This window comes from Siphateles boraxobius, unplaced genomic scaffold, assembly GCF_051911475.1.
Source record: "Siphateles boraxobius isolate OS27281-9 unplaced genomic scaffold, OSU_SipBor_1 33, whole genome shotgun sequence".
NCBI classification, from domain to species: domain Eukaryota; kingdom Metazoa; phylum Chordata; class Actinopteri; order Cypriniformes; family Leuciscidae; genus Siphateles; species Siphateles boraxobius.
In genome coordinates this window covers 14,509,230-14,524,404 of record NW_027508953.1, presented here as the reverse complement: position 1 = coordinate 14,524,404, position 15,175 = coordinate 14,509,230, and the positions used below count along the sequence as shown (strand labels likewise).

Sequence of the window (15,175 nt, the reverse complement as noted above, 5' to 3'; positions counted from 1 at the left end):
ATAATTGGTGCACTTACGTCTAATTTTAGGCCTACCTTTAAGTTAGTAGGGTATAACATTTTCCATAAAACAAGTGGGCATGTCGGTTTTATAAGTTTTTGTTGTAAGTTTACACACTCTCTATGTTCTGTTATCCCACCTACCTGTAGCTCAACACTGGTGTTTCTCTCTAGGTTCAGTTATCCCACCTGACGCAACATTGGTGTTTGATGTGCTTTTGCTGGATTTGTGGAATAAAGAAGACAAAGTTCAAATTCGTATGCTTTACAGACAGCAGAAGTGCAAGCGGACAGTGATGCCCACTGACTTTGTCCGTTATCATTACAATGGATCTTTGTTAGTGGGAAACGTGTTTGAGTCCAGGTGGGCCAAAATAACAAATTTTACTTTTTGGGAAAACATTTTTAGAGAGCAATGATAGCTATTGCAGTATGTGCATAAAGTGCTTTGTCTGAATTTCATAGCATTAGATACAAAATATCAAACCAAGTGGCATCTGCAAACAAGCAAGCAAATTATGCCAGATCTTTTTTTCACAAGTGTGATTTATTACATTATTTTAAATTAAGTTTATTTTAACAAAGTTCGAGAGAAGCATGTTCAGGTAATCAAGCCAATCAGCACAGTAGGAAGCCTATAAACAGTCAACTCCCACCTCCATTTCTCAACAGTTTTCCGTCATGTGGGATTTTCCGTCATGTGGGAACGGTCTGTGGGATATTTTGAGCTTACATTTCACAGACGCATTCTGGGGATACATGAGACTTATATTAAATCTTGTAAAAAGGGGCATAATAGATCATCATAGCACAATGATGTTAAATGTACTAGGCAGCATTATAATTTCTTACATGTCTGTAATTACTGCGGTGGTGCACATGCCCAATCTATTTGTCTCGTTTTGAAGTCTGTCAAAAATAAAAAGCCTAAAAACTATTTGTCTACTCCTGTCAATATTTCTCGAATTGCTGTTAAATTATCTGACCACCCTGACATAATTTTTTCTAACTACCTGTTATCTGATCTCAATCACAGTCTTTAATAATCTTAAACCCACTCTCGCCAAACCTGATATAGTCGACAGTCCAATTTAAATAGAGGTTAACCCTCTGGGGTCTGAGGTGTTTTTGGGACCTGGAGGTGTTCTGACATGCTCTGACATTTGTGCTTATTTCTGTTGCTTATGACATTTTCATAGCTAAATTCTGATAACACTGTATTCAGCACAAACTCTGCTACATTAATATGTCAGCAGCATGTATGTACACGTTTGTAGTTTTGAGATAATGAGATAAAAAAAACAAAAAAGAATTGTCACTGAAATAAGGTCATGAAACACATTCTGATTATTTCTTCACAATACTTTAGACAATTGTATCACATAGCCTAGAATATTTGCTCCAAAAACTATGTGAAAATCATCCTGCATACTCATTCAGATAAAACAATAAACTGATTTAAAATTTGGAAGACATGTTTTGTGTGAGAAAGCTTTATGTGAAGAAGCGTGATGTCTCATTAATATTGATGCATTTCACACCTGAGAAAGACAAAGACCCTCCCCTAATGGCCCTATTAGGTGCTATCAGGCCCTATCATTATGAGGAGCCTTGCACAAAGAATGAGGAGAGCCTTAAAAAAGAATGGCTTTTTGATTGTTTGGATTTATTTACAACACAACATAATCCAAAGATACACAACAAATGATAAAAAAGCAGATTATTGAACACACTTACTGAGACTTGAACAGTCACACACCTTTGTGCCATTCCTGAAACATAGTACCTGTCATTTCCAAGGTGTTTGATTTTTCATTTTACCATGTTCATGTACAGAGTCTCATGTGAATGTTGAAGTAAGCAGGACTCCGTGGGGCATCTGGTCCCTGTATATAAACAAATAAAAAATAAAAAAACGAAAAAACTGTGAACAAGCTGATATCAAGAGAAACTATATGGCTGCATGACTTTGGGCATACATTGTAGTTCCCTTTCAAGGGAACTCGAGCTGCGTTGAGACGCGGTGGGAACGCTCTGCGTGATTGCGTCGTGAAGCACGTGTATAATCAGTCCAATTGAAGAACGAGACGTCATAGGCGGTGACGTCATAGACCAGGAAGCTATAAAGCACACCAGAAATCAGACCGCGACAGCTTCTGTTGCCTTCAGCAAGCGCTCTCTGTATACTGTCCTTGTCTATTTATTGTTGTCTGTCACAAGCACATTATCTATCTATATATATATATATATATATATATATATATATATATATATATATATATATATATATTATGGCGAAACAAGAATTCAAGCGTTGTGTTGTCCCTTGCCCTCGTTTCATCACGGGTGGGGACACACATCAGCTTTGTGTTGCTTGTCTGGGAGTGGAGCATGCCCAGTCAGTTCTCGAGGGAGCTGACTGTGAGCATTGCGAGAAGCTGTCCGTGAGGACGCTCCGCTCTCGCCGGGCGTTCTTTGAGGAGGACGGTTCGGTTCGCGCTCCCCGAGGTGCGGGTACCGCTGCTGCCGAGGCACAGCGAAGGCTTTCATCTTGGGGTTCGCATATGGATCTAGTAGCGGGGCTTGAGACGGGCCCAGCCCTTTCTCAACCCTTACCTGCTGGATCCGGTGCCTCTGCCCAGGAAGGAGCCCGCGCTGCGGCTTCTCCTTCCCAGGTTGGGGCACCATTGTTGCGGCTATCCAGTTCTGAGGATCTGGATGTCGTCAGTGTTGATATGGGGGATGTTGAGTTTTCGCCAGCTCATGCCTCCGATAATGATGAGGAGCTTATGGAGGTTTTATCTCGTGCTGTAGCTAGATTAAATATTGAATGGCCAGCCGATGATTCTCTGAGTGTTACTAGAAAAAGTTTATTAGATGAAAGATTTTTACCATCTAAAACACAGCCTCCACGTCGGGGACTCCCGTTTTTTCCCGATCTCCACAATGAGGTTTCGAGATCGTGGAATAAACCGGCGTCATTCAGAGTATTTAACCCACAAACTTCCTGTTAAAGTAATGTTCTGGGTGCATCTGATTATGGTTATGTTAAGGTGCCTCGGGCTGAAGAGACGCTCGCGAGCTATCTCTCTCCCGAGTCATCGTCATCATTAAAAACCCCGACGTTACCCACCAAGCCATTAAAATCCACATCTTCGCTGGTGGGTAAAGCTGATATAAAGGATAAAGATAGGTCTGTTCTTCTGGACGCGCCACTGTCACCTTCAAGTTTGTTCGGCGACGCTATCAACTGTGTCGTCGATAGGTTTCAAGAAACGAAAAAACAATCGGCTGCGTTCCAGAGGTTTCTTCCTCGATGTTTCAATATCCCCGAGACTGCTGGGCGAAAAATGATTATTAAATCCGAGCAGTCTCATCCGAGTACAAGCTCCTCACAGCACAGAGTGCATCAAAAACAGAGCGTCGCCACTCGGGCTCCTCCACAATCTGGGGAATCTGGGTGGCGGTCGCAGTCCAGGCCAGCTAGGGGTAGGCAAGATCTGAGGACTTTCATCTCTAAGAAGGCTTGGGCTAAGAAGAAGTCCTGACGCCCAAGGCGTCAGGCTTCTGAGGGTGGTCCCCTCCGAGGAGGGACGATTTCGAGAAATCGTTCATCCTCGGCACCCTCTGGGGGGCGATTCTCTGAGGAGAGTCGCAGCGCTGCCACATCGGTTGTTCCCTGCCAGTTCGCCGCTTCAGGGCACCGGGGTGTCAGCGTCCCCATACGATACGATTCTCCGAGGAGGATCGTAGAACGGTCAGTTCGGTTGTTCCCTGCCGGTTCGCCGCTTCAGGGCACCGAAATGTCCGTACAACCGAATCCCGAGGCCAGTCTCGAGAGACTGGTCCCCTTAGTAGAATTTCTGGCAGCGTGGAAACTACTGCCAAATATTTCTCAGTGGGTCCTGCATATAATAGAAAAGGGTTACAGAATTCAGTTCGGTTCTCGTCCGCCCAGATTTCAAGGGGTCCTTCCCACAGTGGTGGACCCAAGGCAGGCTCGGGTCATGGAACTAGAAGTACTGACGCTTCTGCAAAAAGGGGCTATAGAAAGGGTTTCTCCTCCCAGCAGAGAGTCAGGGTTTTACAGCCGTTACTTCATCGTTCCCAAGAGGGATGGGGGGTTGCGTCCTATTCTAGATCTGCGTCAGTTAAACAGCAGAGTTCAGAAACTCAAGTTCAAGATGCTTACACTAAACAGATTGCATCACAGATTCAGTCCGAGGACTGGTTTGTCACAATAGACTTGAAGGACGCTTACTTTCATGTATCCATTCATCCTCATCACAGGAAGTTCCTGAGGTTTGCTTTCGGGGGCGAAGCATACCAATATCAGGGGTCCTTCCATTCGGCCTAGGTTTATCACCCCGCACCTTTACGAAATGCGTGGATGCAGCGCTGGCTCCTCTGAGACTCCAGGGCATTCGCGTATTAAACTATATAGACGACTGGTTGATCCTGGCTCGTTCCGAGCAGTTGGCAGTTCGGCATCGAGATGTGGTTCTGTCTCACTTAAAGAGGTTGGGGTTGCGGCTAAACACCAAGAAGAGTGTGCTCCTCCCAGCCCAGAGGACCACTTTTTTAGGGGTGATGTGGGATTCGACAACTATGCAAGCACGATTGTCTCCAGCTCGTATTTCTGCGATTCTCACAGCCGTAAATATGGTAAAACTAGGCCAGTCACTCACTGTGAAACAGTTCCAGAGACTGGTGGGTCTCATGGCAGCTGCGTCCAACGTAATTACTTTTGGCCTTCTGCACATGAGACCCCTGCAGTGGTGGCTCAGGACCAAGGGGTTTTCTCCGAGGGGAAATCCGTTTCGCACGATCAAGGTCATGCGGCTATGCCTACATGCCTTGGTCATGTGGAAGAAACCTTGGTTCCTCGCCCAAGGCCCAGTATTGGGGGCTTCTTGTCGACGCGTAACGCTATCGACGGATGCTTCCCTCACAGGCTGGGGGGCGGTCATAAGTGGCCGCTCGGCGACAGGTGTCTGGCAGGACCATAAGCTTTCGTGGCATATAAACCGACTAGAGATGATGGCGGTATTTCAGGCTCTCAAATACTTCCTGCCAGACCTGAGAGGCCATCATGTGCTCGTCCGCACAGACAACACATCGGTGGTCTCTTACATCAACCATCAGGGGGGTCTGAGGTCCCTATTATTATGCAAACTGGCTCATCAGATCCTCCTATGGGCCCAGGGGAAATGACTGTCACTCAGGGCAGTTTATATTCCAGGGTATTTGAATGTGGGAGCAGATATCCTGTCAAGACAGGGGCTGAGACCCGGGGAGTGGAGACTTCACCCCGAGGTGGTGGATCTCCTATGGGAGAACTATGGTCAAGCTCAGATAGATCTTTTCGCATCTTACGATACAACCCATTGTCCGCTTTGGTTCTCCCTCACATATCCAGCTCCTCTCGGACTGGACGATATGGTACAGGAGTGGCCGAGGCTGCACCTGTATGCATTCCCCCCGATATCATTGCTTCCGGGAGTTCTGGAGAGGGTTCGCCGGGAGGGGGCTCATCTATTATTAGTAGCCCCGCACTGGCCGACCCGGGTGTGGTTCTCGGACCTAGTGTCCCTTCTGCACGGCTCTCCCATGGAGATTCCTGTCAGGGGGGACTTGTTATCTCAAGCAGGGGGCACGATATTTCACCCTCGCCCGGAGTTGTGGAAACTGTGGGCTTGGCCTCTGAGGGGGCCCAGCTCTTAGAATTCGGTCTCTCGACTGAGGTCGTTGAGACCATCCTTCAATCCAGAGCTCCTTCCACGAGAAAACTATATTCATTGAAATGGAAATTGTTCTCTACATGGTGTGGAGAAAGTTTTTTAAATCCTGCTAACTGCCCGGTTGGTACAGTTCTCGATTTCCTACAAGACCGTTTCTCTGCTGGATTATCTCCCTCCACCTTAAAGGTGTACGTAGCGGCTATATCTGGTTATCGCTCCCCTTTGGGGGCTTCTTCTCTTGGGAGAGATCCTCTTATTACTCGTTTTCTCCGTGGTACACTGAGGCTGAGGCCTGCATTGCACTCTAGAGCACCGGCTTGGGATTTGGCCATTGTACTTGAGGGTCTGGCCCTGGCTCCCTTCGAGCCTATTGAAGAGGTTTCAGAGAAGTTCCTTACACTAAAAACTCTATTTCTTCTCGCTATTTCTTCTATCAAGAGAATTGGAGATCTGCAAGCCCTGTCGGTGGCTCCTTCATGTTTGGAATTTGCACCTGGTATGGTGAAAGCATTTTTACACCCTAGGCCGGGTTACATCCCTAAGGTCCCCACTAATGTGGCGGCCCCTATTGTGCTGCAGGCTTTTTGCCCTCCACCTTTCGTTACCCCAGATCAGGAAGGTCTCAATCTGTTATGTCCCGTTAGGGCTTTGGATGCCTACGTTCACAGAGCTGCCCTGTGGCGTAGATCAGAGCAGTTATTTGTCTGCTTCGGTTCAACCAAGAAGGGTTGCCCTGCATCTAGACAGGTAATGAGCAAGTGGGTAGTTGAGGCTATCTCACTTGCTTATGAAGCGGCTGGACAGCTCTCACCTATAGCTGTCCGCGCCCATTCTACTAGGAGTATGGCTGCCTCTAAGGCTTTAATTTCAAGGGTTTCCCTTCAGGACGTTTGTAATGCGGCAGGCTGGTCCTCACCGCATACATTTGTCAGATTCTATGACCTAGACCTCTCCACTCCCGGGGCTAGGCTGCTTGTTTCTTAGTGTGCGCAAGGACTCCACACAGAACGGGCATTTCTCATTATGGCGTAGTGGACATGGGGTTCCCACCGCGTCTCAACGCAGCTCGAGTTCCCTTGAAAGGGAACGTCTCAGGTTACGTATGTAACCCTGGTTCCCTGAGAGGGAACGAGACGCTGCGTTCTCCTGCCATACTTCCTGCATGCCCTGATCGACTTGCTTCAGGCCTTTTCAGAAGCTGTCGCGGTCTGATTTCTGGTGTGCTTTATAGCTTCCTGGTCTATGACGTCACCGCCTATGACGTCTCGTTCTTCCATTGGACTGATTATACACGTGCTTCACGACGCAATCACGCAGAGCGTTCCAACCGCGTCTCAACGCAGCGTCTCGTTCCCTCTCAGGGAACCAGGGTTACATACGTAACCTGAGACGATTTTTCTGGTTAAAATTGCGATTTAATTTATATATATATATATATACAGTATGTATATATATATATATATATACATACATACACAGTGCCTAGAATAAGTGAACACACCCATGCTTAAGTTGACTAAAAAGAGGAATAAAAAAACATTAATGCCTTAAAAAAATTAGGAAAACTCCAAACTTTAGGGACACCAATTTTCTTTGTGAATGAATAATGTATCATAAATAAATAAATGTTCTTCCTTAAAATACAGGTTGCATAAGTCAGGACACCCCTATGTTAAATTCCCGTAGAGACAGGCAGATTTTTATTTTTAAAGGCCAGTTATTTCATAGATCCAGGATACTATGCATCCTGATAAAGTTATATTGGCCTTTGGAATTAAAATAGCCCCACATCATCACATTCCCTTCACCATACCTAGAGATTGGCTTGGTTTTATTTCAGTTAGCCTAATAACTGGTTTGATTTGCATTGAGAGAATATCTTATGGAAAGTACCCCATGCCAATCTCTAGGTATGGTGAAGGGTGTGTGATGATGTGGGACGAATTTAATTCCAAATAATAATAACAATAGCCTATAGCATGCGGCCTATAAATCGTTAAAAAGGAAAACTTCAGTACATACACTAGAGAAAAATATATGGATATGTTACTTCAAATGTTTCCATTCGTTACAAACACAGTATTTAACAGTAAACATGGTTCTAAACATTATAATATTCACCATATTAGAGTAAACACTGATACTAGCCTAACATTACTTCTATATCGTGCTGTGTTTTATTATCAAACATAAAAAAACATCCTTGTGTCGTACATGTATATAAATTTTGCATTGAAAGGTAGCCTGCCTGTCTATAGTTCATATTTCAACATGTTTCCATCGATTTCATACATTTTAGTCTAGCAACAGTACAACTGCAATGTTAAGTTTATGCAACAATAACACTAAATAATATAGTTCATAATACATTTCTTACCTTAAATCTTTCTTGTCTTCAAATCATGTTCTTCTTCTTCTGAGGTAAATCCAATGTAAGCTCACAGCGTGTCTTCCAAACTCGAAGAAAAAGCAGGTGAAGTTTGGTGCTTTGTTTTTGAGGTAATGAGCGCGTTCGCATTCCTTCACGTGGAGATTTGCATATCAATCTCTTTTGCGCGTGTGGGCGTGGTCAGATTAAAACTAATGAGCAAGTGTTTGAGAAACTGGACATCTTGTTGGTTTTATACAAATTACTTAAACAGAGTTTTGAACCAGATCATTTAAAAGTACACACTTAAATGATTATAAAGATTTATAGCTCATGCTTGGGTGAATAGTATTCGCTGAGTTTTGTTTCAGTTTTATAGACGTGCTCAAGAAAAAAAAGTTCACCAAGACGGAGAGGCAGAAAGCACACCCTGTTTATTTTCTTTATTTTACAAAAGCACAATGTTTTGTTTTAATTGTAAGTGGACACATACAAAAGTAGACGTATCACAAACAATTTTTTCATATTTATTTTTTCTGTAAGGCCATAAATGATGGTGTAATTTAAGTCTATGTGAAGAAAATCCAGCAAAACGAGCCGGCGCGTTTGCCGACCCCAGAGGGTTAAATCAGGCTTCATGAATAGCTCCTTTAAAACACTCCTCTTTCCATATCAGCCCTATTGGAGTGGCTAATAGGAAATTCTCTGGGACAAAACTAGTGATAATAGTTCTGAATATTCTCTTCATTACCACAATATCAACCAAGCTAACAATAATTAAAATCATTGGCCGCAGCATCACCTCAGCATTTAAAGTAATGCCCATCCATCCAGATTTATGGGATTTATTCGGGGTGCGTTGGTTTGATATTTTATTTCGCTGTTTGTTTAACCTTTTGCTGCAAAAGCACCCACACAATTTTGGAGACATTGTCTGAAGCAAAATACTGGATTTTTTCCAATAATTACGCAGTTCCATACCTCATCCAATTCCTCAACGACGACTTAATCATCCAAATCTACCTAACTCAGATGCGAATTCAACCCCAACCTCAGTACCTAATTTTTCCTTAAATCACCTGCTTAAATCACTTCTTGACATCTCGCTCAACTCCGTCCTACAAGCCGCCTTGCCAAGAACCCTCCAAACCTACTGGACTGTAAATGATTTCACCTCATCTACAACCTCCCGCTTCCTGATTTTTTCCTTCTATCTGTCACCAAAGGACTCCAAGCCAGATCCATCTAAGTTTATCTGAAGAGAATCAACATTTTTCATAAATTAATTCACAGTAAACCTCTCCCGCAATAAGCAAACCTCAGACCTCCCTCCTCATTAAAGGTATCCAGAGAACCCACCCAGCCCGCCCAGACACCAGACAACCCTTAACCATAGACTTACCAAATGTATCTCCACTCTCTGCCTAGGCTACCATTGCATCAATACTTCCCATACACTTGATGCAATGTTCAGTTTAGCTTTCTTTGGTTTTCTTTCTCTGCTCTGAACTCACTATCAACTCCAGTTTTAACTCAAAAGTCCATTCTACAATTTCAGATTTGCTGGTAATAAATAGACAATGAAACTTCCTTTTTCATTAAACAAAGCAAGGCATTAATAATTAATCGGCAGGCATGAGGTGAACAGTCTCTGGCTCGGCAGGCATGACGTGAACAGTCTCTGGCTTGGCAGGCATGATGTGACAGTCTCCGTCTCGGCAGGCATGATGTGAACAGTCTCTGGCGCGGCAGGCATGACGTGAACAGTCTCTTGTGTGGCAGGACTGACGTGAGGCTCAGGCGAAGATCGGGCTGGTCAGGCCTGATGGAAAGATCGGGCTGGTCAGGTGTGAATCGAAGATTCCCTGGGTCTAGCTGCGTTCCAGATCGAGGCACGACGCTCTCCAGACAACGGAGGACGGTCTCCCTCCAGTCCAGTCCAGTGGTCTCTGGGAGGTGGTGTCTGGGCCCCTATCCGGAACAAGGTGCTCAGGCTCACATCATAAAGGGTGCTGGTGATGACAAGGCAGCAAAAGTCCTTAACAAAGGAAAAAGGTTTTGGCTCTCCTGATCCATGATGATTATTCTGATCCTATCATCCATTTCGGGTGGTCTGTTCTTCTGTCACAGGTGTGGTGCAGGCAGAAGGAGAAGAGGAGTCCAAAGTTCCAATGCAAAGCATTTACTTACAAAATAACTCAAATAGGTACAGACAGGCAGAAAACCAACACACACTAAGGAGAACGGACCAAGACTGACTGAAACGAAGGGAACTAAATACTAACACAGATGAATATAGATAAACAGGACACAGGTAAACAGATGATGATGATGATGATAATTAACTAAACACAGGTGATGCAGATGAACTAAATGACAGTAACCATGGAAACAGATGAGTAGCGGGAAAACAGAACAAAGGAAGATGTGACTAGTGACAAGACTCAGACAGAAACACAACTGTGACACTAATAAGGTCTAACCGCTTCTACATTAGTAAAGCTCAGCAAACCCTAATCAGTTAATCTACTAATAAGCATCACCTGCAAACCCACTTCATCGTCCCTTACCAACCCGTCCAGCACATGTCCAAATTGATACCCATTGGCACGCCCAATTCATTCTAACTTCCCCAGATGCATACATTCTAATGCAACCCATCCTCCAACACATTAAGTATTTTAAAATACTTTGCATTATCCCATGAGCGCCATACCCACAGCCTTGCACTCCACAATTATTTTAGGGGCTTTAGATAAACCTTACTCCAGCTGCTGTTCTGTATTTTTGCTATCTGCCTTATTTAGGGCAGGGTTCTCAAACTCAACTTACCTGGGAGCCGCTGGAGGTAGAGTCTTGGTCAGGCTGGGCCGCATCAAGTATTACACAAAAAAAGGAACGCAACTGATCCAATCTTCTCAATCTTTATTATTAACAGTTCTTCAACATGAATGTTTCTTCTGAAAATGAACTGTTCCTCTGAATTTGAACATTCCTTTCTGAACATGAGCGGTTCTTCATGAACTGTAGTTCTGAACATGAACGGTTCTTCATGAGCTGTCCTTCTGAACATGAACGATTCTTCATGAACTGTCTTTTTGAACATGAACAGTTCTTCAGAACATAGGCTTCTCTTACCTACTCCTTGCTGCCAGAGACCTGGCAGCGCTTCCTCTCACACAGCTGAGACACATTTGGCTTGAAGGAGGAAACAGTTGAAACCCTCAGTATGGCTTGAAGATGCTCATCAGTAAGTCTGGACCTGTACTTTGACTTATTGAAGTTCATGGTGGAGAAGAGCTTTTCACATAGATATGTGCTCCCAAAAAGCTACATGGTCCGCCTGAACATCCTGGAGTGCTCAGGGAAGGTGGGTGGCAATTCTCTCAAAAATTGTCCAAGCTTGTCTTCTTTTCCACTCACCTCCCTGAACTTGGCTTTGAGTTCAGAATTGCACTGTAGGTCAATGAGCTCCATTTGAAGTACAGGAGGAGTATCTTGCACATCAAAGGAGAATGGGGCCAGCAAAAATTTGAAAAGTGGCTCTGTGTGTCTTAAAGTCTGCAAACCTGCGATCAAAGTCCTCCTGTAGCTTCATAATGGCATCAGCATACTTCTCACCACTGAATGGTGTGCCCACATCCATGAGTGCCTTGCATGCTGGGAAATGGCAGAGGTTTGTCTGAGAGAGCTGGGCTTTCCATAACACATGTTTTGTGAAGAATGCCCTCACATTGTCATAGACAGCACTGACAAGCTGCCCCTGGCCTTGTAACTTCTTGTTCAGTATATTCAGCTCCTGTGTGATGTCAACCAGAAAATCTAAGTCCATGAGCCATTTGGGATCACTCAACACAGGAACAGCCATCCCAACCTTCTCCATGAAGGCTTTCACTTCTGCTCTCAACTCAAAAAACCTCTTCAAGACATTTCCCCTACTGAGCCAACGTACCTCTGTGAAGTAGAGCACATCCTCATATTCTGACTCTATTTTCTCCAAAAAGGCATGGAACTTCCAGTGCTTTAAGCCCCTAGATCTGAAATGGTTTATGCATTTGACAACAACAGACATCACATTGTCAAACCTCAACGGCAATGGCCTCCTCCACATTCTCCTCTTCCAGTTTTCTTTGAACAAGTGCTACCAGTCCATTTTTCCTTCCTGTCATTGATGGCGCTACGTCTGTTGTTGTTCCAGCAAACCTCTTCCATGGCAAACCGGCATCCTCAATAGCACCACACAGCTGGCGGAATATCTTCTGAGCACTGGTCTGACCATGCATTGGAATCACAGCGAGCAACTCCTCGATCACTTCAAAATTGTCGTCAACATCACGGACATATACTGCGAGCTGAGCAGTGTCAGTGTTGTCCATGTTCTTATCAAGAGCGACTGAGTATGCACAAAAACGTTTGGCTTTCTCATTCAGTTGATCATATATGTTTTCTGACAGGTCAGAAATGCGCTCTGCCACTGTGTTTGCTGAAAGGCTGATGCTGCTAAACTGACCCTTCTTTTCTGGACAGACTTTACTTGCAGCTAGTAACATGCACTTTTTGATGAACTCGCCTTCTTTGAACGGCTTTTCCGGCCTTTAGCAATCATCTCACTCACCATGTAGCTAGCTTCGACTGCTGCTTCATTCTCTATGTTTGCTTTCTTGAATAAATCTTGTTGCCTCAATAGAAATTTTTTAAGATTGGTGACCCGGTTCTTTCTCTCATCTCCCTGGTATTTTGTATACTCCTCAGCATGTCTAGTTGAATAATGACGTCTGATGTTATATTCCTTGTACACCGCAACTTTCTCTGTGCATATGAGACACATAGGGGTGCCCCTGTGCTCGACAAAAAAATATTCCGTCTCCCACTTTTCCTGAAATTGCCAGTGCTCGTCACCAACCTTTCTCTTCACGGCACGTTTAGAGAGAGACATGACTGGAACTCGGTGATGGCAAATATTTTCCGTCCACTTAGTGTCACTCCGGTTTCAACCAAGTGACTAACATTGATATTTCCCCAGGTACTTCGCGGTTGGCTTGACAACCGTTGACAACATACACCACCGGAAGCTGTCACGAGACTATCTATGTTAGTGTAACGGTGGTTTTCCCATATTTTTAATTGTTCAGGTTGGGCACCAACAGTTTAAAAAACTGACAAACAAATGATGTTCAAATTAAATATTCTGTTAACCACTCTTATGGGAAGAAGAAAGAAACAGAAATGTTTGACAGGAGTCTATTAATTTCCATTCACATTTGATAGCAACAACAACAATAAAATAAAAAAAAAAAATCAGTCTCTTAGTGTCCAGAAACACGCCCTCAGAAATGAGCAAATGAAAAGATTATTTACAAAGGAAATACCGGCGCATTGGCACACAGGCCGTCAATGTTCAACAGTAGGCCTAGGGATTTTAAAATAATAACAAAAAGGTGTCTCAAAATCGAGTAAATATATAATGAAAACGAAATTAATTCAGACAAAATAATAGGTATCAGATAGAATACTTGTTTTTGTGATGAGAGAGTGGGGTCATTTGAGGTTATCACACTGAGTTAGAGAGATCGGTAACCAGGAGGGCGCGGGGAAGACAGAATGCTCCTTTTACCTTTTGGTTTTGGTGATCACACGTCGGAAAAAAGTCGCAGAAGGAACCAACACTCACAGGTTCTGCAACTTCACTGGGTCAAAAACTCTTTTAGGCATTGTTTTTTCACAGGCGGCGTTCAGATTTCAGCTCGTTTGCTACTCTATACTCCATGCACGCGCGTCCCTTCTCCATCATTTCACAACGCAGAAATTCGGACTTTCCACATGGAAAATAATCCCACAGAGTACCTTCACGACACGCTGAAACAACAGCCTCGTTTTCCCTTGACTTTTCCAGACGCTGCTTCCAAACTTCCCGACCAGGCTCTCGCTTCCACTTCTCTACTTCCTCTTTTATTTTCCTCTTAATCACCCAAACCCCACCACTTTTCGTTACTGTATTTAGATTTTCGTTTGTACAAATTCTAATAACTGTTATGAAATTGTGTAGGTTTCCATTTTGTGTTATTTAATTTAATTATTAATTAAATATTGGTTCATTTGTTTTATATTGTAGCAGTTCGCTACAGTAGCCCATAAGTGATAAAAAAATAAAATAAAAGCGTGGCAAGCGCGGCACACTTAACGACTCAGCAAAAAGGTGCGTTTCAGAACAACGCGCGGGCTGGACTAAAACTAAACTTTGATGTCAAGTAGGGGCCACAAAACATCACCCCACGGGCCTCAATTGGCCCCCGGTCCGCGAGGGTGAGACCAGTGATTTAGGGGAATACTTCTTTTTTTTTTCTTCTTCTTTTTTTTCATTTTCTATAATGTTTTGATTAAAAGGTGTACTTGTGCTAGTTTTTTAAATAAATGCCACTATGCCGCTTGTTTTGATATTTTGATAAATAAAGCAAACATATTAATACATTTTTAATTATGGCTTAAATTGCCCAAATACATACTGGGGTCACTGTACAGAATGTAATGGTTAAATATATGTAAATATGAATATTAATATATTGTATTCTGTCTCTTGTTTTTTATTATAATGTCTGTAAATTCTTATCATAGCCAACTTCAAAACTCAACATACGACACATATGTGAGAGAGGGCAATCTCATCAAAGGCATGGTGGAAGGCATTCTGGGCATGTGTGTTGGGGAGAGGCGATCAATTATCATCCCACCATTTCTGGCTTATGATGACAAAGGATATGGTATAAGTATTGCTTTCATCTGTATGACATATATTGATTAAAGGGGTGGTTGATTGCGATTTCACTTTTTTAATTTTAAATAGTGTGTAATGTTGCTGTTGGTGCATGAACAGTATCTGCAAAGTTGCTGCACTGAAAGTTCAACGTAACCAGAGATATCGTCTTTTAAAAATCAGGAAGTTTAATGTCTACAAAAACGACTCGAATGGGACTGCAACAAGATACTCCCGGGTTTTATACGTAACTAACCCATAATCAACCCTTTGTCGAAGAGGAAGAGTTCTAGTGGAGAGCTGTAGCCATGCCATC

The 15,175-nt window shown here is 43.5% G+C and overlaps 1 protein-coding gene across 4 annotated transcripts in view; it reads left to right on the top strand.

The window, feature by feature from the left end:
* The window catches only part of fkbp10a (FKBP prolyl isomerase 10a), a 361,807-nt gene that overhangs the window by 138,755 nt on the left and 207,877 nt on the right, over positions 1–15,175 (top strand). For all 4 annotated transcript variants that reach the window (XM_077195548.1, XM_077195550.1, XM_077195549.1 and 1 more), the window contains exons 3-4: positions 174–363; positions 14,721–14,866. In XM_077195548.1, the coding sequence (XP_077051663.1) occupies positions 174–363; positions 14,721–14,866 (336 nt within the window). The remainder of the gene's footprint in view (positions 1–173; positions 364–14,720; positions 14,867–15,175) is intronic.